Below are 25,924 nucleotides of genomic sequence, written 5' to 3' on the forward strand. Positions count from 1 at the left end.
TTGCATCAAACCCAAAAGACCTAGCCAAGGCAAAACCATTCTCAAACTAGATGACTTCTTCATTTTTTTGTGAGGCAGAAAGCAAATGGACTAGTTTACAAAAAGCTTACGGATAAGTGTTCTAAACCAGGGTGGAGAAATGTATATAAATTAGCATTTTCTTGCACCATAGTACGAAACTAGTCAACTTTCATTTTAGGTTTTTCATGGAATTTTGCCGACTAACAACTGTTGGACACGAAGCGGTTTTAAAGACATTGCCGACTGCACCTTTGTGGCAGCCATTCTGAAGATCTTTTACTTCTATTCTGGCATTGCGATGACATTTTAGCTAAGGGCGAAAGTTATTATCCCAGATTATTACTAAACGAGTATGGCCATCCTACTTCGTTTGAGACCAGCTAATAATTTTCCGCCTCACTCACTGCAATTGGATATGTCTTTTTTAATGGGTAATTTTTTATTTGGTGCTGTAAGCTTAAAGAGGTCCGTGCAAATGTTAAGGGATTACTTCTCCTGTGAAGCTCGCAATGTCGCATTGAAACTTATGGTAACAGCAAGGAAAATAACAAATGGGCTTCTTTTCATTGATTGACAATTGTTATTATTATATCTTAAAAGATATATAAGCATATATGTAAATATTCACTTTTCCGTTTTATAGTAAGTTAGAACTTGTCATCAGTTAGTTGACCTTGTTATTTTTTCTGCTGCCCTAGAAAACCTTTGAAGCTTTTATATATTTCTTCATTTGTTGTAAATTTATTAATTAATAAGTTAACTCAGTGTTGAATATTGAAAAACATCAAGCGAAGAGATCCACTGACAAGACAAAAGAGCCTTAACGGACTTCTACAACATAGCTATTAGTGCTTTGCATAGAGATGTCATTTTCTCGAGTCTGTTAAGCAAAGTGGGACTATACTGACTAACTGATACAATATTGGATGTCGATCAACTCTACTGGTTATATATGATCCACATCTAAACTGACTCACGGCTTTGCTTTAAAGATTTCGTATCTCTATCAAGAAATGACTTCCACTGCAATTGAAATGTTTGCCACGCTGGCATTTCAGTATTTCTCGCAGGGTATAGTTGCCTTTTAGCCATCTACAGCAGAGAACAATTAACGTTTTGAAAGAATGAAGAAACCTTTCTTTTTTTTTTTTAACTCACAGGACCATGACCTTGCGGCACGTCTACGACAGCAGCTCTGGATTGCTCAAGATAACGCTGCTGGTGTCAGGTAAGAAATTTTTAAAAACGGGTAAATTAAGTACTTTCCTTATGCTCAAGCCCTAAAGCTCTCTCCATATATTGATTGAAAGGTATTTAATGCTGTTGCAAGATAAAAGAAATAGTTCTAAAACGACCAACTCCAGAGTTTTTGAGGTCTCAGTGGGCAGACGCCCACTTGGGTAATGTGTCGGTGACATGCAGTAGAAACGTACGCGATATTCAGTTTGACTGGCAAATGCAACATGTACCTTAAGTCCGTTGTCACTGTGAATGTGAGCATCAATCGAACATTCTCCGAAATTAAGCACCCATGACGCGTTTATTTCTTCACGACTCTTTGAGATCCAAATTTTCCTGGAGGGCAAATTCCAGTCGCAAAAAAGAAATCGCCAACAAAAAAAGCAAACGATCTCTCATCAACCAAGTGCACATTGGCACGACTTCGCATTTCCGTTGCTGTAAATCCTTTTCCCAGGAGCATTCATTTACTGGCTACGTTTTTTGGCCCTCGTCCAGGGTAATAACTTTGCTTTGTACAAAAAAATATTCAACACCACCACAGAAATAGAAAAAAAAGCACACACCCATCACTTGCTTTATATTTTTATGTTTGTGGTCTCAACTTTAAGACGATTTCATTGCACAAATTCATGGAATTCGCTGCACTGTTAACAACATCACGTAGACGAGCCTGACATTGCGTGCATTCGTGCACCTGGATGCGATTACTTTGGAGCTTTGCGATTGAAACACGTCTTGATTAACACAAATCTTACTGCGTACCAAAAGCCTTTGAGTGCAGCTTTTTCTTTGGGTTAGCAAAGGTTTGATTCTGCAAGGAACATGACATTTAATTCATATTTATCCATCTCTAAACCATTACCACATTCCTCCACGCTTTGGAATGCGGAAATCGGTGCATCAAGTCCTTATGAACCACTGACACTCAGTTTTCAACAGATAAATGAATGTTGATAAAACCATGACATCTTTTTGTCATGTTCGACTTTTCGTCCCAAAGTATCTTGCATTATAAGAGTAAACTTCGACGACCTGGTACTTCTCCTGGAGTATTAACGTTCAAACAATCTCATCATTGTAGCTTCATTTCTAGAGTCTTAAAAGATTTCTTATGGCTACTTAGTTGTATTAAGTCACGTTCAAATCACGTTACTTGTCAACCAAGTAAACACTCTTTGAACTTGAGAAAACAGTGATCAACAACTGTACCCAATCGATGGAAATTGCGGATTTGCAACTTTCTCAATCTCCGGTTTTCCATTCTATGCGTATTGCTAGCCTTTTTTTTAAAATCGGAAAGTAAACGTTGTCCCTTCACTTTGATTAATCCGCTAATATTCAATTCGCAGAAGGAAGACTACGTTAAGTGTACTTCGACCTTTCAGTTCCTCTTTGTTAAAAAATGCCCCATTGTTTTAAGTTGGACAGAATTGGTGAAAACGTGTTGTACACTGATTTAAAAATGAGAGCCTCATGGCATCAAAAACTGAATTGGCAATAATATAGAACCAACTGAATAGTTATAACAACGATGCATAAGCAGCAGAACGTACTCCTCTTTAGCATTTGCACGACGTATTCAAATGGTAGAGTTTAACGCTTTATGGTTTTATCCTTAAGACTTAAAATGTCGCCGCCTTAGAATCGAGGACCTCGCATCCTCAGTTTATGAAGGGTGGCGTAAAGTCTGCTATCAAGGACTAGAAATGAAATGTGTTGTGCTGTATAAAATCTTGCGCGACTTGACAACCGAGTCAAAACGTGATGAACTCGGATCGTCCTTGGTGAGATGGGTGACTGTTATGCTTATAAAAGTGATGCTTTTGCTTCTATACACTCGAGTTTTCAACATCATATATTGTTTTTTCATGACTGTCCCAAGTCAAGTCTTATACAAGGAATACTGAAAACAAACTTATGCTTCCATAAACCCCACAAAGTTTATTTGAAGGTAGCTTTTTATTCAGTGGAACCCAGTTGTGGAAATAAACGATTTTAGTGTAAAATTGAGTCGTCGTGGATTTAATTAAAGTTACTTTCTAATTCGCTAGGCTCAAACGAACGTAAAATTCTAAAATTTTCAAGAAACAACTTCAATCCAACCATTCGATGAGATTCACAAAGTACAGGAAGCGCATAATTAAGCGCACATATAATAAAATTAAGATCTTACCAAGAAAAAAAGCTGATTGTCAATAAAGGGAAATAGATTTAAGCTTCTTCGAGACTCCTTGTCTTTGTCTCGACTCGTTCCACTTGTTTTCAGCTGCATTCTTCGCCTTGCGTAAACGTCCTACGTTTTCAGAATCTGAAGCCAAAACAGCTTACTCGTACAGTTGAACTACCACCAAACACTCTTGTTTCGGTCGGCAAACTCAAATATTAACTTTCGCCGTTTCTTAAATCGTTCTCCACCATCTGAAGCTAGCTTACGAATCTCGTCTGGATGACCTATGTTGACGCCGATAGCTGAGAGAAACTTGGTCTAGATGGGCGCGCGATAAGCTCAAATTGAATTCTGTTCCCTTTGAACTTGAACCCCGAGCCGTCTTTCGCGATTTTAGATCTTCCTTCCACCTGATTTCCTTTTGGTTAAAGCAACGCAATTTAAATAATCTTCAAAGAGGCTAAAAACGCGCTGGACCGGCTCTGAGCTGCTGCTTTCCTCCAGAACAGTGGATTCGCCCGACGAAGGACAAGAAGGCCCTTGGCTGAGAGCATTTTAACAAGAACCATGGGAAACTAGCTGAGAACGTCAGTATCGAATTGCGACAGTACAACTAAAACTTGCTATCTGCTTAAATAGCGTGATAACTCAATGGAAATATCCCTGGGGACTTCTAAAACACCTACAAAATACCTGATAACAAACCAAAAAACTCTTTAGAGGGCCACTAAGTTTTTCAGTGATTGCTGTTGTGTGTTACCCATAAATAAAGTTGACAACAGGCGTGCAAAGAGGAAGCGAAAGGAAGAACAGGCGGGAGAACAAAGAGATAGTTGTTAATGTGGGTAAAAATACTGATTGAGATATTCCTCGAGAGAATTCCTGTCAGTGCTACCTCTTTTATGAAAGGCCATTTTCCCTGAGTCAATATTTCTTTCTCCTGTTACTTCTTGTGAAGTTGAATCTTACATTCTCAAATGAATAACAACAAATTCATGGGTCCCTACAGTGTCCCGGTTCCCCATGGACACCTGGGAGTGAGACTCGGCAGATTTTACTCTATCTAACACCAGACGATTTTACTTGTCAGCTGGGGTCCATGAGGAGTGAATAGGTTTAACTCCCATCATCTTTAATCAACTATTTTTTTTCTCAATGACACCTTCCCTAGTAAACATAAATTAGCTAAATTGACTCCAGTTTTCAAGAAAGGTTCCAGGCAAGACAAAGACAACTGTAGGCCAATTTCAGTCCTATCGATTTTTAGTAAAATCTTTGAAAAAGCAATTAATTTATAACCATTGCCTTTGTGGTTACCTTGAATATCATAACATTCTTTACTCACTCCAGTTTGGCCTTTGGCAGAAGTATTCAATGAATCATGCACTTATGAGTATTACTGAATCTATTCGTCATTCTATTGATAATAATGAGTTTGGCTGTGGAATCTTCACTGACTTAAAAAAAAATCTCTTATTGAAATTACATCACTATGGAGTGAGAGGTATTTAAGTCCTATCTTTCAAACAGAGAAAGGTTTGTGTCTGTCTGGTCATGTGTCTGATCCACTACCTGTAACCTGTTGTTGTTATGGCCCTCAAGGACTCTGCAATTTCTGTTACATGTTTATGGTTTACCAAACATTTCACAAATGCTGATGTCTCACCTGTTTGCTGATGACACTAATATCTATTGTTCATCCAAGAATCTTAATGATCTCGAATCGAAGTTGAATTATGAGCTGAAAGCAGTTTCAGAATGGATGAAATCCACCAGATTAGCACTTAGTGACCTGAAGACTAATTATATTTTCTTTCACTCTAAAAAGTTAAAACCCTATAAGGTAAATTGACGGAGCCAACATTAAACAAGTTCAATGAACGAAATGATATATGAAATGAATCATATATTGAACTGCGGATCATAGCTTCACTTGATTAAATCATTCTCCCATAATGCCCACTGGCCGATTAGGGATTTGCAGATTAGTTTTTTTCTTTTTTAGAGCCGTTCTGTTACTATATAATAAACAACTTAATAACCTTGACTGTTCGGTCGTTACATCAAAATCTTAAACCTCGGCCTATCTTTACTGTATTGACCTCGCAATACGGCAAAGCCTCAGTTTGAGATTTTGTTGTAACTGGACCTCACTCTCAAATATTAAGTAGTCAATCTATCCCTTTCTTACATATGGTATTCATGTATAGGATCTAAGATATCCAACTTATTTAATGCCAGTCAACATCTTACAAAAACGAATAGTTAGAATTACGACATTTTGAGAACCTGTATCACAATCAGAACCAATTCAAAAATCTCTTAATTTGTTAAAATTTTGTGATATAATTCACTTAGAAATCCTTTCCTTTGTTTATCAGTGGTTTCATAAAATGACTCCTTATTGTTTTTCTGATTATTCCAAGCAAATATCCTCTGTTCGTTCGTACGCTACCCGTCAGTCGCTAAATCAAGATCTTTTTGTTCCTTCAGTTCAAACTACTCAATAATTATCGTATTCGTTCCCTTTGTTACACTGTTATTTTCCTTTGGAATTCATTTACTGAATAATATTAACCCTTTAATGCCCAATAGTGACTTATAGATTTTACTCTGTCTAACGCCAGAAGATTTTACTCGTCAAAGGGAGACCCCTTGGGCACTAAAGGGTTAAGCAAATTACTCCTTTTCCCAAATTTAGAAAAAAACAAAAAATTCGATGATCGCTGGTTATTTTGGAAGTTAGTGGTTACGTACTTAGTAGTAGTTAGTCCAGGAAGTAATATTTTTATACTAAATTGTCGTTTCACCGGCGTATTCCTTATGTATTTTATTTTCCTTTGGGTCATCTACTCGATTATTTCCCTAAACCATTTAGGTGTCCCAAACTTTCGCATGATTGTTGTGTTTTACGGTTATCTGTGATTACGTTGTTTTTAGATCTTGTAATTGTCTTAATATTAATTTTCTGTAAATAATATTTGTCTGACTTAAAATAAAAATTGACTTGACTTGAGGGTGTGCAAGGAAGACAGTGGTGGCAAATTTACTGTTTTCCTGTCCTGCACATAGAGACAACTAAATTTGTACATCACCACTTGAACAGAGTTTTTTAAAATTTAGAGGGTTTATCTCATGTAATTTTTGTCTCACGATGTACTTCTGTGCCCCAAGTTTAAAGTTTCACTAAGGAGAAAATAGCATGAAAAGCTTACCTTTCAAAGGATGTTTTATTTGCCCGTAAGCAAAAACACGAAAAGCCTTGCTAATGGTTCATCTACAATTAAACCGCTTCTTGGCGTATAGCGGAGTATATTCAAGTTTGACGCCTTCGTTTTTAAGTTTAGGACAAAGAGAGCGGATGGATTAACTTTTCCTGAGAACATTTACAAATTTAGAGTAATGTAGTATTTTAACTCGGTTTACATTGTTTGCTTCCGTTTTTTTTTATTTTGCTGACGGGTCAACCATTAATATAAGTTTTAAAGTATTGAAGGAAAGGTTGTATCGATAAATCCAGATTAGCCATAAAGTCCTAAAGTGATGCTTTTCACCTTCTTTACCAGAGGACACTGTAAGATTTATCCAGCAATACAGGACGTTAGTAATTTGCGAAAGAGAAATCCGCGAGAGAGAATGGAAAGATTGGAGGAAGGAATAGGGGGGCTCGAATGCGAGGGTTTCAAGGCAAATTAAAAGGAAAATGGAAGAGCGCATTTGGAGTTTGGCTTTCTGCCTCGCCCTCTTGCCTTTACGAAAGCAAGGAACTTTTTTCATTGCGCATTCTTTTTAAACGCATTCGAGCCGGAGATAAAGTAAACTATGATTTTCTGATTATGAAATTACTGTCTTAGCGTTTAATTTGAGGGGAACTTTTATTTGAGAATAAAAAGTAACAACACTATCCGACGTTTCGGAGTCAGACATGACCCCATTATCAAGGTTAAACTGTACTGGAAAATTCGCAATTTAAATATAACGGGCGTTAGGTCAAAACAAAGACTTATGCATAAATGGAAATTAAACGATAGTTGACACTAAGATATTTACAATTTTTGCTAGAATACAAAAGGCGAAGGTCAAACAAAAACTTTAGCACGAATGGAATCTGACTGCTTATTTAGTGATGGTTGACGCTCACGTATCAAAAGCATCTCGTGAACGAGACAGTCAAATTTCGATTTGCATTTCTTTAGGATCGTAAAATGTGCTTTAAGTTCAGGTTTGTCCAGATCGTGTTTCGTCTTCATGTGTCGACCAACCGAAGATGATAGGGATTTGTGTTCCTCTATACGCTGATGTAAATGCCTTGTTGTATAACCAATGTAGTCCATATCGCATAGACCACATTTAAAATAATAAACAACACATTGGTTATTTACAACATTTGGCTTGTTTTCGCGGTGTTTGAGATGACTTTCAATCTTACGATTAATAAACACAGAAACAATCTCGATGGTGTTACCAATTTTAACGCTCAGATCTTTGAGTCGTCTCCGTAGCACGTTAGCTGACTTCTGATCTTTGTACGGTAATGCAATACGGACGGTTTTTCCTTGGTATTGCGCTTGCGGTGGTTTCAGGGCATCCGATTGAACATAGTCGACATATCATCTTCGGTTGGTCGACACATGAAGACGAAACACGATCTGGACAAACCTGAACTTAAAGCACATTTTACGATCCTAAAGAAATGCAAATCGAAATTTGACTGTCTCGTTCACGAGATGCTTTTGATACGCGAGCGTCAACCATCACTAAATAAGCAGTCAGATTCCATTCGTGCTAAAGTTTTTGTTTGACCTTTGCCTTTTGTATTCTAGCAAAAATTGTAAATATCTTAGTGTCAACTATCGTTTAATTTCCATTTATGCATAAGTCTTTGTTTTGACCTAACGCCCGTTACTGTATATTTAAATTGCGAATTTTCCAGTACAGTTTAACCTTGATGATGGGGTCATGTCTGACTCCGAAACGTCGGATAGTGTTGTTACTTTTTACTCTCAATACGTTTTCTAAATCGATCCTTCTTAAAGAACTTTTATTTCTTAGAGATTCCGGTAATTCTTACAACAAACGGGCCTTGGTTTATCCAACAAGCAATTTGGGGTTCTTTAATGACTGAATCTTGTTTCTTTGTTCTCCTATTTTTTTGTGATGCAGTGAATGTGTAAGTAAAAACTTAAGATACTGTTTAAAATAAAAGAAATTAAATTGCAGTGATTTACAGTCATATAACACACAAGGAACGCCATCTTACTCTTCCCCAGAAGCTTCATAAAGGAATGCGCATTTTTTCGTTCCTACCTTTTGCCACCTTCGTTCTCGCTTTTACTTTCTTCGTTTAGCATTTTCTTGTATAATTATTTATTAATTGTGTGGTAGGCAAGCAACTTTCAAACAAAATTTTGCACGCCAATTGCTTGATGGTTTTTGTCATTGGTCACACCCCTGACAGGTTTTTGTCTGCAGCCTCAAGGTAAATCCTCTGAAAAACACAATGAATCGGACCAGACGGAAACGTACCGCTCAGTCGCTTTAATTTGACTGGTCATACTTACGGTTTTTTGTCGTTTAACTCCAAAGTTAGAATTATCTTGCACAACAAACATTTTAATAAACAGCAGTTGAGGAAAGCAGTGCTTTCATTCAGTTGTAAAGTTACTTAAGGATTGGCATATTTCTAGTACCCTAGAACAAAAGCTTGCATTAAGTTACAATCGAACAGCGGATAGGTGACCACGTTTTGACTTGACGCAAAGTGGGTGCCTTCCTGCCGCGATGGAAGGGCTTTTTATTGTGGTATTATGTCTATCTTTAAGCATGTTCAACACTCACAGCAGGAAAGATGATCGAAAGTGGCGTTTACTTGTGTGTTTACGTGTCTTGAATCACGATCCACCTTGGCATTGATTGGTGCCCGCCAGGGAAGGTACTGGGGGTGGAGAAGGGTGGAGTGGGGGCGGGTCGTGAGCATTTCCTTTTATGGTGCGCCAGTGTGTTTTTTTTTTTTTTTTTTTCAGAAACATCGAGAACAAACGATAAAACCCGCATTCTTCGTGCCAGTGTAGAATTGTCGATAACTCTGTTGCAAGTGAAATGGTAACTCATGCAAACGCGTGTTAAAACTTTTGCTTGCTTATAGACGTGTCACAAAAAAAACTCATTGCGAAATTGTGACAGCTTGTCTCATGAAACACGATGATCCTAGATTGTTTTTTTCCTAAACATGAGTTGCGCCTCCTACCTTTGATTTAGTTGAGCTCTTGGGCTAAAGACTGGTCTTGTTTCTTCTTAACGGTCGATTAGAGGAAGGACACTTTCGATTTCAGAGCTGATTGACTTCACTATCTAGTTCGAGCAGCTCGTCTGTTGAGTGACCTATGAACTTCACTACAATCACATTTTGTTTCCTGCTGCAGTCTATCATTGATTTCTCTTACATGTGATTGGTCAGAAGAAGTCACAAGACGTAATTTAACCATAAGGAAAAGATAATGGTAGATTTTTCGATAGGGGCGGAGGGGTGTGGGGGGGATTAAGTTAGGCTGACAGCACCCCGTGCAACTTCGATTTTGTCGGTGTAAGTTTCCACTGCGATAAGATTTCTAACGTAGAGTTATCCTATGACATTCGACAGCAAAATAGATATTTAAAAAACACGGCAAACTTGAGGCGTAAGGCGACCATTTCGTGAAGCAAACTCCGTAATCTTGCATCCAAAGTATTTCACGGATGGGGAGGGCTCAGTCAAATTTGTTTCAAAGTTTGTCCTTTGAACCTTTCTCATTTTCGATGATTACATTTCTTCTAAATTGTCTTACAGAGGAGAACAATGTTTGGTATTGAGATTCACATGGGCATAGGTCACTGTGTTAGGAAATGACTCGGAGACATAAACCATTGTAAAAATAGAGCAACAGGTTTTTTCTAGATTTTAATTTGAGAGCGTTTGTGTCAGTTCGTAAGTTCGATACGTCATTGAATCCTAAAGCTTAAGGCAGGAAAAACTACTCAAATTTGAAAGGTATTATTGTTAAGATCATTTGGGATGATTCGAGCGGAGGTTAGTAGAGAGAGCCTTTTCTATCTCTGAGTGCCTCCTTTCCTTGGATAGTTTGTTGTTATTTTCTTGCAGTAGCTAAGTTCGCAAGCTTCGGTTTCATATTTAAAGCCAAGAATCAAGGATAATGGGGCTTCGATAGTTTATTGCAAATGAATATAAATTGAGTTCGTATATGAGAGGTAAAAGAAGTCAGCATATTTTTAGCAAAATAGAGTAACAGGCAACATGTGCAGGGGAAAAGTGCGCACGTGACCAGACGCGTGCAAATGGTAGAAATAATCAAATGAAGCAAGATATCGGAGCGGCACTGCGCAAGCGGTAATGTAGTGAAATCTTGTAATGATCAATCTTGAAAATAACTTCAAATTGCTGAGCCTCGAGAGAATGCAGTGTGGATTTTTGTTGGACATACATATTTGATAAAGGTAATCGAAACTAATCCTTTATTGGGCAGGCAGTGTGTGCTAAATAGTCAGCATTCCAAGTGATGTGGTCAAGGGTAATGGTCGAAAGGGCAACTTCCGTTTTCGGCTTTCCTTGGCATTTGCTAAGAGCCGACTTAAAACGGCGAATCAATGATGTCCCAGGCTGTTATTATGAAACTATTTCGAATTTTTATCTGGAATATCGTAAAAAAAATAAATGCGGGAATGAAATCTTCATTCAGTGACTTTCGCCTGAAAATTCGTTTGTTTATCTGCGAATTTAGTACCCTTGACCTAGCTTATGCCGGAAGAGAATGTAAACAATCTTTTTTTTCTGAAAAAAAAAAAAAAAACAACAACTTCGTTGCACCATGCCTTTTGATTTGTGTGATATCTTTGGGGGTTTCAAGAGTCTTTTTTTCACAAACAAAATGTTTTGTTCCAACTGAAGCCCAATGGGGAAGTTAAACTGACAAAATCTGTAGCAGTCGAACGTCTGACTATTTGGACATATGAAAAAACTATAATTTTCACAGCTGTTTATGGCTTGTTAATTTTGTATCATCAACATGCGATTCTCCAGATACCCCGGTTGTTTAGGAGGCTCCGAGGAAAGGGGGAGAGGGCGGGGGGGGGGGGGGGGGGGGGGAACATGAAAAAGGAAAAGGCTGATCCCGGTCCCTCTGAGAAGGACTATAATCAAACGACAGGAAAGAAACCTCAGGCGAGAGGCGAGCGTTTCAATGAAAGCTTGGCTTGTTTTTATAATGCGTTATAGGGAACAAAAGTCCAGAAAGCCTGACAAAATGTGTCTAACTTAATTATAGGTAGTAACGCGCTACAAATGACAACCCTGTGGTTTAAGCAATGCTTCACAGCAGCAAAAACTTCCTTGCATTTGTCATTCATGTAAGTTGTGGAAATGTGGCTTGTCCGAGAATTTTTACCCTTACCAAACACAAACTTATACTAAGAGAAAAGTAAAACTACTAAATTTTTTTTCAAATGATAACAAAGATATTGTCCCCAAGTACTTTCTTTTTGGAGTATATTTTCATCCATAGTTATTACTCGTAAGTTCACCAGTGGTGACAGGAACGTTGTACTGTACACCCATAGTGAGACCAAAATCATCCCTCTCCTCCCTTGTAACTGCGACGTCGGTTTGCCCTGTTCATGATGGGGACCTCTTTCCGAATTGAGTAGAAGGATTGATGGAGAAAGATGTGCAAGATCGACCAACACCTAAGTTCTTAAATTAAGAGCTTCCGATAAATGGGTTCTAAAGAGAGGGAGATGGTTCCTATAGAACTCTCTCATTTCACGTATTTTTTAAGGTCATTTACCAAATATCAATTTTCGGGGCTTTATAATTTCAAGCATTCCATTCCCGTTTCGATCGACGGTATTATTGGTATAAGGAGTTGTCATTAAACTTGTAAATGACAAAAGTATTTGGAAGGCTGATGCCACGCGAGACCTTTGACAAACTGTTAACAGCGCTCTTAAAGAAAAACTCAGTCATAATGACAAATACGATGAGATCAAGTAACAGCAAAACAGCTGGATGAGTCAAAACAAACTACTGTCCTTGACAACACTAGGGACAACTTGAAATCGCCTCTCTTACTTTTTCGCCAATGTCTAACAATTTGCGTGCTAGGGAATGGTCTTCTTCAGAATTGTGCCTTTATTTTGATCTATTTTACTGTTGCCATCCCTTAAGAAAATAACTGTGTTACTAAAAATAAAAACACTACCCCATTGTTATTGCCGTTTTTTTCCGGAATCGTCTTATGATGTCTGCAGGCAACCGTTGTTTTTGATCTTTCCAAGGAGATGTAATGGCTGTGAATATATATGTAGTTCGGCAAAAGTACACTAGAATAATTTTTTGCAAAGAGTTTTTTGGACACAGGCTTGGATTTTGCAGTCGTAAGGAGACTGAGTTTGTTGGATACAAAAGAAAAAACCAGGGGCCCGTTTCTCGGAAGTCCCGAAAAAAAACCTTTCGGGCTCGAAAAGCCATTTGTGAAACTTGGAAAGCCGATCTTTTAACAATTTTTCAAGGTAACAAAAATGACTGTGAAGTTTGACGACTTAAATCCTCTCCGTTCTTGCGCTACAAAGGGAATTGTGACACCCGAAAATGGCCCGTAAAGTTTCGGGACTTTCGAGAAACGGTCCTGAGGCCAGAGCACCAAGGTAGCTCGAAAGCTCGCGTGATGCGCACGTGACGTGTTGTTTGGCGCGTGCAAATATGAAACTGCAATTTACGCCACACCTTCTGAAACGTCTTTGTGTTTGCGGCAAATGGTATGACTAGAATTTTCGTAATCAGTAAAATTTCCGGTGAAAGCCAAAAAAAAAAAAAACAACAAAAACAATTCCCCTCAGTCATTTATCATATACTGTTGATTATGATGATCGGGTGACAATTTTGTATATATTTTTTTTCATAGTGGGTGGTAATTCAGTCGCTAGACGTGCCACACTTTCTAGTCTTTTCAACACGTGTATGGACTGAATCAAAATCAAACAAAAGATCGTTAAGATAGGCCCTAGCAGGGGGTGGTGGGTCCTGTGTCGCTTATCTGAATTTTAAAATATCTCGTGTCGGTGCTTTGTCAATGTTTCACGTTGCTGTGACCATTGCTGTCGGAAATTTAAAGTAAGGATGCCGTTTGTCGCGATTTCACTTTCAATGCTGTCGCTACTTTTTCGGCCATGTCGCTTGTCGGAAGGCCTATTAAATTTCAAATCATTTAACTCCCTGAAGAAGTCAGGCCGTTCCTGACGAAATGTTGTTTAAACAAAAAGATATATATCCTCATAGCCGTACAGCCAGCCTTGCATTATTATTTTGTTTTCAGTCAAATTATTTATTGGTTAGATCTCCCACGGATCCGGTACTTGTAATTTTTTCAGCTGGACCTTTCATAAAAAGTGAACTACAAGTATATTTAATGTTTGCACAACAAAAGAAGTAGGACTAAAATCGTGCTCAAGTGTACACGGGGAGAAAGACGGTTGATACCCAAACTAACACTCCGCACAGTAGCCTCCCTCCCTGACAAGGTGGAATAATCGCTATGTTTTAGGGCAGTAACTTGGATTTTTCGATCTTAATTTTTTCTCGGAAATGTGATACAGTACTGGCCTCGCATGACAATGAATATTGACCAAGTGTTCGTCGTGTCATGTCCAGGCGCCCTTTGTTAACCGATGAATGCAGCTACTGTAGTTCTGATAGAGGTTACTTGATGGGATTTTCACGTATAATTCCCAAATTTTCCTGGGGTGCAAATGTGCTTGTCGTCTCCCCAAGGGTTACAAATAACGGATTTTGATCTCATTGTGGGATACAGCTGTCAAGGAGTCTTTTCTCTTGTCGAGTGCTTGAGGACAATATCTTTGTCTTCATTCATTTCTGCTGTTTTAAATATTATCTTTTAGGGGGCAAAAAGGTTCGTTCCCACTGAACACCCGGATTGGTGAAAGTTCTCGGCTAATCGCGCTTCGAAATGCCTTGAATCCGGTAAAAAAAGTTGCAAAGGCGCCCATCGGGGATGAAAGCAAAAAAACTAAGGGTATGGAAGAACATAAACAAATAGGGAGTTGATTTTCGGCTGTGTAGGTACCAAATATTGCTATTGTTTCATAAAATCGAAAGCCGTGATCCTTGATCGATGAACCAAAGCGTCTTGCAAATGCATTTAAGAAAATTAATACCTCTCTGTAAATTATTGTTTAACCTTAATGCCATGAATATTTTGAGCGTACTTTACTCAATGATAAAAAATAAAAACGACTTGTTCATCACAGAACGCGCTTCTTGCAGTGATTTTTTTTCTGGCAGGTTTTCAGCTTAAATCGAAGACGCTTTAGCCATTAAGCTCTAACTTTCCCTCGTTCTTTAACCAAATAACTTTGCGCACTGCAGAACTAACCCTAAATTTTCTGAATTAAATCGAGGGTTGTCCAAAGTTTAATAACATCTCTTGACTTGTCGTCGGTCCATTCTTCTCGCGCGCCGCCATAATACTCGGTCGTTACCCAACAGGCTCAAAGGTTATCTTTACGTTCATATACCGTCACAATTAGCCCAGGTAGCGGTGTATGTGAAAGTGATACCTATTCACGGCCTTACGCCCTCATGCTACAGCTATACTTAATTCTTTGGATTGAGTCATCTCAGGCTATTTTTTTTAACCCTGAACTTGGCTTTTCAAATCTAAAAGCAAATTAAGAAAATATGCGCGTTTTAATTGGAGAAATGCCAATATATAGACTTGCCACAAGTCGACGTTACGAGAATCCCAGGAGAAAATGTTTTGGCGAGCGAATCGTTATATTTCGGACGCGAAGCGGACTAGCGAGCGACGAAGTCGCGAGATGTCGACTTGTCTGGCTTGCAAGGTTTTCATTTGCGTTTCGCGCCAAAAAGGGGATGACGATATTCGCAAGTTCTGCTCTTGAATGGCGCAATCCGACGAAAACAATCGAACATGTTTGTTTCTCCGAAATCGAAAGAGGAAATTCGTTTACTTTGAAAAAAAAGCGAAAGCTTATTTCAATCTCGAGTCGCCGCTTGGAAAGGAGATCTCTAGTGATAGAAACGAAACACTAGTTCGGAAGATTACGAGTAAGGGAAAATTTCGAATGGTCAATAAAGTCAATTGATTTCACTCATGAAATGCGCCGATCAAATCGAAACCGGGTGCCGGGTAGTGGGGAATTTGACCTTTGCCTATGTTTGGTGGGGAAAATTAAACCGGAAGAGTCAGGTTTCAAATTTTTTTTTGTCGGGCGCCGAAGTCGCTAACAGCCATAAAACACTTGTTTGGACGAGATGGACGAGTTTAAAGGAAGAGATATAGGAATGGTTACCATGGAGATACATTCATTTTCTTTCTGAATTTTTAACCATTTATGAAGCATCTCTTCTTCCAATTTCTCATCCCATTTTTTCTCCGAGGCCCATAATTCTTGAAGGAAGAGTTTTCCTCGAAGAGTTGTAGGAGTAAAGAATCCCAATGGGTCAAAAACTGTAGCGATGGATTTTAGCACTTCTCTTTTCGAGGAACATTCTGTTGGTTTTGATCCTTTGACTGCTAGTTGATCTGCAACAGTGTTCCAGAGTATTCCAAGGACTTTGGTTATGGTTTCCTCTACTCTGTCCTGCTCTGGAATTGACTTCAGAAATTCCTTAGAATTCGACCCCCATTCTCGCAGATTCATGGATGATTCTTGAAACACTTCTTTCGATTCTGAATAAAACTCTCTTGCCTCTTTACTTGAATTGACTCCAGTCAAAAGATTGTCCACATACATGTGTTTCATAATCTTCTTAGAGGTAGGAGTTCCAGCTTGTTCTAAGTGGTGGAGAATGGTGGCTCCAAGTAGAAAGGGACTTGAGATGACTCCAAATGGTACCCTCGTAAAGCGATAAATTTGCAGATTGTCCTTGGTCGGTGGCTTAGTGGGATCTTTGAGCCACAGGAACCTAGTGACATCTCGATCTGTAGGTTGGAGACCTACTTGCAGGAAGGCCTTTTCAATATCTGCTGTCAGGGCAACTTTATGAGTCCTGAATCGTAGTAAAAGGCCACAGAGATCTAAGATGACAGGACCACGGTACAAACACTCGTTAAGGCTTTTGCATCCTTTTCTGGCTTTCGCTGATGCATCGTAGACAATTCTTACTTTAGCTGTTTTTCGATCAGGAGTAATCACAGCATGGTGAGGAATGTAATGTTTTTTACATCCCTCTTCAGTTCCGTCGTTCACTTCCTCTATGATTTCTTTTTTGAGTTGATCTTTGATGATGCTGTCGTACTTCTGGAGTAATTCTGTTTGAAGTTCCCTTTGATGAGCTCTTTCCCTCTGTTTTTCTTCCCTTTCAGTTGTCTCCTGTTTTCGTTTAGCAATATCTGCCAGAAGTATTTTGAGATCACAAATAGCTTCGTCACCATCAAGCACGAGAATACTGAACTCTTCCATTTCACCTTCCAGTCGTTGGGTTTTAGCTTTGTCATCTTTGGATGCTTCTTGTAGTTGTTCCAGTAAATCTTTATAAGATTTGAGATTTCTCTCCAGTTTGAGAAGTAGTTCATTGGCCTTGCCCTCACTTTCATCCAGAGTAACCTGTTGCTGGAGGAAGACTTGAGTTTGTTTAATTCGATCCTGCAGTCGTTTCTTCGTTGGCCCTAAACGTTGCCGAATACATCCGCTCATTTTCCTCATTTAAAAGGTTAATAACCTCGCTCTGCTACCACATGTTGCCGAGGATGCGGTCACAATACTTTTAAACCTTAAATTGAGCTTTCCGTTTCGAAAAGTTAAAGAAATTTGTCCAACATTCAAGTCCAAATTGTTCGTGAAAAACCACGTTTTCAGTCCATCATCAGCTCCGTAACCAGGCCTCGGGCTTGTAGCCAAGCCCCTAGCTAGTTACCAGTTCCTACACTTCAATTTCGTTGAAACTCCACGACAGAAGAATCAGGTTTCATTTTCTTTTTTCGGGCGCCGAAGTCGCTAACAGCCATAAAACACGTGTTTGGACGAGATGGACGAGTTTAAAGGAAGAGATATAGCATTTGTGAGCGATTGGATTACAAAAAAAGTTCTCAAAATTTGGGGACAGACAGACAAATCCAACGACAGAGGGGGCGGGAATTTGAACGATCCAATCTTCAAAAGTTTGCCCTAGGGGGGGGGGGGGGTGGGTGTTCAAGTTTCGCGTTGATCGATGCAAAAGATCAGGTAGGCTTCAGGTGTAGAAGACGTGCTAGGCCGGGATTAAAAAGACATCCTAGACCGGGAAAAGAAGTAGAAATACATCTTAGTGAAACTTACATTTATTGATGCAATGACTCTCATCGATGAAGACGTATTTTAAAATATTCTGTTTCAGCCGACGAAAAATGTGTCAATAGTTGTTGAGAATCGCCTCGGGACTTCCAGACATCAGATGATACTTAAGATCAAATCGAAACTTCAACATCCCCCCCCCCCCCACCCGGGAAAACCCCGGGCATTTGACTATCTTCTGTGCCCGGGGGGTGGGGAAAATTGAACCGGAACTGTCAGGTTTCAAATGAATTTTTTTTCGGGCGCCGAAGTTGCTACCCTGCGAGCAGAGTCTCTTTCGATCTTCCTAGATAATTCGGGAAGAGGAAAGTAGACTGCTCGCCGCCCCCACATTATTTGATTTGCCGCTCATCCAAAGAATTGGATGAGTCAGTCCATTTTCGACTTGTCAAACCTGTTTTTTTTTTATTTTTGCGCATGATCAGTCGCCACGCGTCATCAATATTTTGAAATTTACAACAGCGTGGCAATTTTAACTGTTAGAATTCCCATGAGTTTTTCCTATATGTGTCGGTTACAGAAACTAGCCTGACAGAAACCTATAAATTTTTCAGTAAAAAATAAAATGGCATTTTTAAGATATATGGACTATCTTGAGTTTCCAATGAAATGATTCCTTGATTGTCGTGTGTTTGCCGGAGTTGTTCGAAAATATTCCGACTTCCTCTTCTTCGTTTTGTGGCTACTGGTCACGCGTGACTGACACCGGATACATAAATTTTCAATTTTTAACGCATGCTCAATACAAAATGTGGAAGCGGCGAGCAGAGTCTACTTTCCTCTTCCCGACTTATCTAGGAAGATCGAAAGAGACTCTGCTCGCAGGGTACGAAGTTGCGAACAGCTATAAAACACGTGTTTGGACGAGATGGAAGAGTTTAAAGGAAGAGGTGTAGGTCTTTAAAAGGTCTTCATTAATTAAAGACAGGAGGAGCCGACGACGATTGTTCTTTAGTAGGGTATGACAGACAAATCCGACGATAAGCGTCGCCTCACGTGCTTTATTTTGCTGGTCGTCAAAATATCTTGCCACTGCGCTTTGGGGCGCCAAATGTATTTTTATTATTTAGAGTGGTTATTTTTCTATAACCAAAACAAGTATGGTTATATGTAAATGACCAAATTGCAGTTTGGTTCTTCATAAATAATCAAAACGAGACATTGGTTATTTAACAAAGAACCAAAAAATGAATGTGCTCATTTGCTAAATAACCAAACTGAAAATTGTTTATTTGTAAATACCCAAAATTGCAAAGTGGTTATTTGCTAAATAACCAAACTTGCAAACTGGTTATTTATAATTATTAAAGTCTCAACCTCGGATAATGCATTTCTCGTGCTCTGATTGGTTCACTTAATCTCGGGTCGACCCAAGGCTCTGGGAAACTCTTTTTATGAGAACATGCGCCGTAAGGTTCTTATACCCACAATTGGCGATTTGAACCTTACTGCGCCTGCTCACTCCTCGTGTTAACATGAATGCAGCAATTAGAGACGCTTTTGATTGTTCTTCACGAAAACCAATGACAAGACACTTTGTTTCAGGGTTCGCCAGAGCTCTTCTCTCCCTCAGTCAAGAGAAGAGCTCTGGAGTCGAGATTGGTTAGAAGCTGTCCTTGCCCACCATTTCCTCCCTGCATGGGATGTCGTGCCTCTCCCTCAGAGAAAATCAATGTCACATCTGTTATACTAACAAGAATTCTCTGCTTTAATATATGCAGCATGGCAGAAGTACAGGAATTGGGTGCTGACGTTGCATCCACCAAAATGCCGAACTCGTTAACGGCGGCAAGTGCGCATGCGCCTTCTACGGAAGCCAGCGGTCTTACCTCAATAGAGAGAAGATTAAAACAGTTGAAGAAAAAGCTACAACAAATTAAAGGTTTGAAAGAGAAAAGGGACCGAGGAGAGGTGTTAGAAAAGACACAGGTATGAAAGTTTTTCTTCCTCAAAAACAGTGTCGTACAATATGTTTTGTAAACTCATTTCGTTGTGTGGAATGGGCGTGATTTCTCATGTCACTTATTTTTTTGTTTTATTATTATTTTTCCACAGCTTGATAAGATATCAAGAGAAGAAGAAGTACTGGAGGAAATTCAAGAAATTGAAACGTTGCTAGTAACTGGAAGGAAGTTATTATGATGACTCGGGAAGCTATCTCACGACATTGCCAGTCTTGAAGTTTTGTGAAAACTAAATTCTATTAGTCGAAATGAAATGGCTGGCCATGGTGCGGGGTGAAGTTTGAGCAGAGACTGGGTGGGAGAGTTGAGGGGGAGTTGAAAGCGACCTGAGCAGCCACTCCTCCGGAAGTTAAAGAGTTACCATGATATTTCCCGAAGTGTTAATTTAATCTGCTTGGCTAGCCAGCGAATATTTTCATTGTCTGGGTTATAAGTATTCCCATTTCGCTATCGTATTTGTGGGCGCGGCGTATCAATGACCGCATTGCTCATGCAATTTACTCACGAGTAACGAAAAATACGGAATGAGCTATTGTCGATCTTTGGGATAAAAAAAATTGTAAACTTAGCAACTGTGAATGATATGCGTCAAAACAATTTGAAATAGACGTACTACATTGGCATGAATACTACTTTATGATTGAAGAATTATTTCTAAACGGCCTCCTCCTTTTTTATCGAACACTGCAGTGCAGTTCTCATTCTCAAATCGTGTTCTTGTGTTTCAAGGCTTTTGAAGACCCTAACCCCAACAATTACCTTATTCTTGGAAAATTTACTTATCGGGACACTTCGACGGTGTTAAACATCAAAAACCGGGTGTGTATTTCTGGACATAGGTGGGATAACGTGAAAAGTCACTAAAGACCAGCTATCAAAATGCAATCTGTTAAACTGTCTGAATAATCTTCCATTAGCATTTAACCACCAAGTAATAAATGCTGGATTATTTTTTACAACTCGTTCACTTGTCAAATGTAATCTTAAGTTTATTATATAGATTTTATTAACTAGGTGTCCCCGATTAGTAGGCCACTTGTGGCCAGCTAGAAGAGTTTGACACGTTAATAAAGTTGTTGTTGTTGTTTTCTCTCCTATCTGCCCTGTCTTATCATCACAGCTTGACCGGCATGGACCAAAACACTGAATTAAAATCTGCTTTTCATTTGCAGTTGAACGTTTTCCCAAATCATGAATTTTCATGATTTTTAAATCAAATCCTCAAGACCAAATTGTTAAATTATGCGGGGCCCGATTCTGGGGCTTGAAAGTAACCAAGGGATGAAATGGTGTTATTTTCGCCAGCAAAACAGGACGATTTTACGGTCTCATTATTTCTGTGAAATGGGATATGCTTGGCGTTGTACCATCTCTTTCACCATAAATCTGGGTTTAGGTTTCGGTTTGCCCTGCGTTCATTTTAACTAGACATTTAGACAACTCAACCAATGAAGTTTGTTAAGCCATTAGAAATTTACGCTCCTCCTAAGCAAATCGAGACCAATTCTGTCATGACAGGGTATTTTTTTAACCAGAACATAATACTCATAAATTAGTATGACATACTTACTTGTTAAGCTACGACTTAAAGTTCTTGGTCCTCCGGTCTTCAATTGAACCTCTTCAATGTTGATAACACAACAGTGACAAAACGCAAACTCTTGAGTAACCTGTTTGTTGAATAAACAAGATTTGGTGAACTTGGACTGACCGGAGGGGGGGGGGGGGACGACGGACCCGGGAGAGGTGGCGTGGTCCAGTGGTTAGGGCGTCGGGTTTGCAAGCGGTCGCCCTGGGTTCAAATCCCGTTCCAACCTCTGGTCTGGATTTGTTTCCGGTTGTCCCGGATTCAACTCTACCACGCTTTGTAAATAGCTCACTGGTTGCCGCCTGCCAGTTGGGGTTCTTAATCATGTTTCTGTTAAGTTAGAATTGTTTCTTTCAGATTATTAAAAGTGGAGTGCCTGTGAACTACAATCTTGGACAAAATAGATGGGAAATTTGGACCCCCCCCCCCCCTTCCCCCCAAATCAAGGATGGGAAAATGGCGCGTTTTGGCTTTTGCGCGGCTTCAACCTTGATTTGGGGGGGTTTGCTGTTCCATTTTATTCTGCCCACGATTGTACCTTGATAGCTTAGTGCACTTCCTCTATAAACAAAGCATTTACATTTTTACTTGGGTCACATTTCGTGGCAGGTACAAACACAGGTCACAGTTCATTGTTTTACCTATACAGAAGTATCCTAAACATTCATAAAAGCTAACCTTAGGCCTAAAAACGTTTGTTTAGGCCTGATTAGGCGTAAGGTTAGCTTTTATGAATGTTTCGGATACTTTCTGTATTGGTAAAAAACAATGACCTGTGTTTTGTACTTGCCGCAAATTTCGCTGGGCATGCGCCTCTGCCCTCTCGGAACCCCTACCCCTTTATAGTTTTGATTTGTTTTATGGTCAATTACAGACCTCATCTTTGCCACTTTTCGGTAAATGTAATTTTAGCGACCCCAACTTAGTCACTTCTGTTTATGCAATAGGCCTTATGCATGATTACGGCAGACACTCAAGATTCACCACCAAGCCTCGATTGCACAAAATTATTCACAATATACAAGTTTGCTCCTTTGGAATTCAGCTCAAGCTAAGATCCGGTGCTTCCACTTAGTTCAGCTGGCCCTTGCATGAAAAATTGTCTACAAGTACGTAAAATTTACAAGTTTGATTTTGGAATTCGAAGCTCCTCCTCTCAATGCAATTTTTTTGACTCGCCTCAGGACTCTGTTATTCACGCTATCCAAGATGTCGGCCGATAATTCTTGCCGAAACAAAAATACGCCTTCCTTGCTATGGTTATGGTGATGAAATTAGCTAGTCAGACGTCATCACTCGTAAGGGCTATTTCTTAATGATTGCTTGTAATTTTAAAATGGAATGTAATCCGACTAGTAAACCGAATTCTTACCCCCAAACTACATATAATTTACGACTCCATTCTAGTAACTCTGTCGGGAACTCTGTTGAAAATACTACCCCATTATAGTCAATTATAGTCTAACCCTAACCGTCGTGAAACTGATGCGACCCAATCCAGCGGCACATCTCCATTGGAACGTAATAATAGAAAGTAACCCCACACCCCCCCACTTCCCCCCCCCCTCCCCTCTCGTCTGGAGAGGGACATGAATTATGTATTTCCGAGATGACACTGAGCTGTCAATTAAACAAAAACAAAAAGAAGATCATGGTGTCCTACATCCTTGTCAGTTTAAATCTTGCTTACGGATAAACTGTGGTGCATACAATATTACAATTTATTTGCTTTCTTCATTTCCTCTCTTGTTACACTGCAATTTTATTTGGTAATAAAGAGGACAATCCTCGACATGCATAATTGCGTTTATATCTCTGAATGATATGAAAACACGAGTCAAACGAAGTTCACTGTTAATCGATCATTACTTGTTTGAATAATTTCTTTATCTATTGTTCATTTATTTTGCTGTCAACTCAAGGGTTCCCTCCGAAAGTAATTAAATTCCAGTCAGTCGCCTCTTAAACCCTATCCAATCTCCACGCAGCTTAAAAATCTACGTCGATTTATCGACTGCAAGACGCAATTCAATTTACTTACCAACCAACTGCCAGAGACAATTCACACAATGGGCACAGGCCTATAATTTCCTCGTTTGCTTTATACGATTGCCTCTTTGTTACGTAATCGGTGGTAGATTCTATACGTCAGACACAAAGAAATAAGTATCAAACTATCGATATTGAACATCAGGACACCTATATACTAGAGTTAGTTGCCTTATTCGAAGAAAAAATTACTTGTTCCTCCAAGGATTTTTCAAGTCCTCTCACAGTCTTTCTCTTAACGAAATGAAGGTGTGATTAATCAAATTGTCGGCCTTGATAACCAATCCCAGGTGATAGTAAGAGGATTATAGGAATCAAATGAAATGTTACGTGTTAGAGCAAGCATAAAGATTATAGAACTTAACGTTGCTCTATTTGTCAACCACTTAATTACAAAGTATACGCCTCTGTGGCTTGTTGATATGTCGAAGACGACAGAGCTGAAGGAAAAACTAAAGGAAGACCAGCTGACAAACAATTTCTAGCTTATATGTTAAGATTCTTCTAAGATGCAAGGTACTTCAATTAGGTGCTCAGAGTTAGGTTAGGTGCTCTTGATTCTAAAAGGCTATGTTCTCATTTGTTTCCTTTCATCGTTTTATTCATTTAATATTTTTGTTTATCCATTTATAAACTTTGATCTAACCGTTAAAAGATCTGCCATTTTTCACAGATGAAAAAAAGGACACATACTCGCGCACAGGGTCCATACACCTTGCTAGATCAGTAAACAATGCATAGCCCTTCATGACTGCAAATGCATCAAAACGTAACGAGGATCGCAAAACTGCAATAGGTAGCTAAGGCGAGCACGCAAGAGAAACTAATGTATACGGAAATCGACTTAGCTAAACGGAAACGAGTAGATTGCTGGTGCACAGAAGACCAATATTATCCGGAAAGGTTTGTGCATATGGTGATTCTGTCAACAAAATAATCAACAGAAAATCTCATTAAGGTTGCACGTGTTGTTACAACCTCGTTGAGTGGGTCTTGCATGAAAAAAGTATTGGAACTCCCGAGGCATCTTTATTATCATCTACAGGGCGTCACTCCCATCTTGTCGTGAAAATTTTCGTTGCGTATGGCGGCATGGTACACAGTGGTAGGGGAGTGGAAATCATTGCGCATGCTCCGACTATCAAATCCCTTTGCTAGCACCAGATGAGATTGATTTGTCTAAATCCCGCTTTGTAAAAACCAGCAAATAGATTTCCTCCAGTTCCATTTTTCAATCACACAGGCCTAGGGCCCTTGCTCCCCTATAATAGCCGATTTCATGCAAGCTTAAATTTTTCATCGATTTCTATATGCATATGAAAGATACATTTGATCTAATTTGTCACAGGGGGTCTTGTTGTATCTATAATCATTTGAGCCGACATTTTTTTAACCAAGAAAAAATATTATCATCTCTTACAGATTCGTGAGCTACGCCAGCTTACGCGAGCGCAGTTTACCACTTACCCACGAGGTGGGGGACGAACCCGAGGTTGAGAAACGTTGTCAGTCTGGGGCCGGTTGCTCGAAGCGTGGTTAGCGCTAACCGTTGGTTAAGAGGAATCAAAACCTATAGGTTTCCATGGTATTTAACGCTGACTAGGACTAGCCATTCTTTGAGCAACCCGGGCCTGGGCGGTAAGAGTTTCAAAGTTTTCACTCATATTCTCAGAACATATTCTTATTACATCATGATTCTCTCTCAAATATTTCATGAGATGTGTTTTGAACAACTTTGAGTTCATTTCGTATTTATCACATTATAATCTATTAAGTTTTACACGGAATTGCAAGAAGTCGTCGTAAGACATGTAAGCAAACGCTTTCAAAGTTTGTTTCATTTTATTTCGATTGCGTATTGCGTGCGGAAACATTTGCGTATTATCACTAAATCATAAGTATCGATCTCAGAGTATTAAGACACTTAACCACTGCTTAGTGCGCGGCTGATTTGTCACGGAAACCTCTTGACGAACTATTACTTGAATAAAGAATCCTCGCTCATAATCGCGTCATGTTGCAAGTTCAAGTAGAAATTGTTAATACTATTAATGATATTTATTTTAAGTTGTTTTAAGAAAATAACGACAAGGAAAATCAGCAAGCCATGTCGCTGCTTGCATGTAAGGCCATCAAACGTTGGAAAATCATGCATCGGACGTGCCGAATTCACAGATTAGTAAATAATCTGCTTGCTGATACTCAGTAATCTGAAGGTTGCAGCCATTTCCAGAATTCTTGACTAGTGAGTAGGAAGATAGTGAATCGGATAGCGTTAGGTTTCTTCAGAAATAACCGACTATCAGAAAACGTACACTGAGAGTAGTTGGTTTCTCCTACGCTTTCCGGGGAGAAACCACTGCGCGGAAGCGCTAGTTTCTTTGAGTGAGGGCGAACAAATTAAATGTAAACCGGTAAAACCAATCTCGACCCCAGAGCTCTTCTCTTGACTGAGGGAAAGAAGAGCTCTGGGGAACCCTGAAATAAAGTGTCTTCTCATTGGTTTTCGTGAAGAACAATCAAAGGTGT

At 39.3% G+C, this 25,924-nt stretch overlaps 2 protein-coding genes across 6 annotated transcripts in view; one reads left to right on the plus strand and one right to left on the minus strand.

Annotated features, from left to right (window-relative positions):
- Positions 1-20,855, plus strand: part of LOC137984577 (partner of Y14 and mago-like) — a 62,644-nt gene extending 41,789 nt beyond the window's left edge. For all 5 annotated transcript variants that reach the window (XM_068831743.1, XM_068831742.1, XM_068831746.1 and 2 more), the window contains 3 exons: positions 1,182-1,249; positions 19,516-19,723; positions 19,850-20,855. In XM_068831743.1, the coding sequence (XP_068687844.1) occupies positions 1,182-1,249; positions 19,516-19,723; positions 19,850-19,936 (363 nt within the window). In that variant the 3' untranslated portion in view covers positions 19,937-20,855. The remainder of the gene's footprint in view (positions 1-1,181; positions 1,250-19,515; positions 19,724-19,849) is intronic.
- LOC137984574 (centrosome-associated protein 350-like) overlaps positions 1-23,675 on the minus strand; it is a 70,538-nt gene extending 46,863 nt beyond the window's left edge. Inside the window, exons 1-3 of the mRNA XM_068831738.1 lie at positions 23,588-23,675; positions 23,388-23,487; positions 21,329-21,428 (exon numbers count right to left, since the gene is read on the minus strand). The gene's annotated coding sequence lies outside the window, so the exon portion shown is untranslated. The remainder of the gene's footprint in view (positions 1-21,328; positions 21,429-23,387; positions 23,488-23,587) is intronic.
- Positions 23,676-25,924: the final 2,249 nt, after the last annotated feature.

The sequence above is a fragment of the Montipora foliosa genome, chromosome 14 (genome assembly GCF_036669935.1).
Source record: "Montipora foliosa isolate CH-2021 chromosome 14, ASM3666993v2, whole genome shotgun sequence".
NCBI lineage: Eukaryota > Metazoa > Cnidaria > Anthozoa > Scleractinia > Acroporidae > Montipora > Montipora foliosa.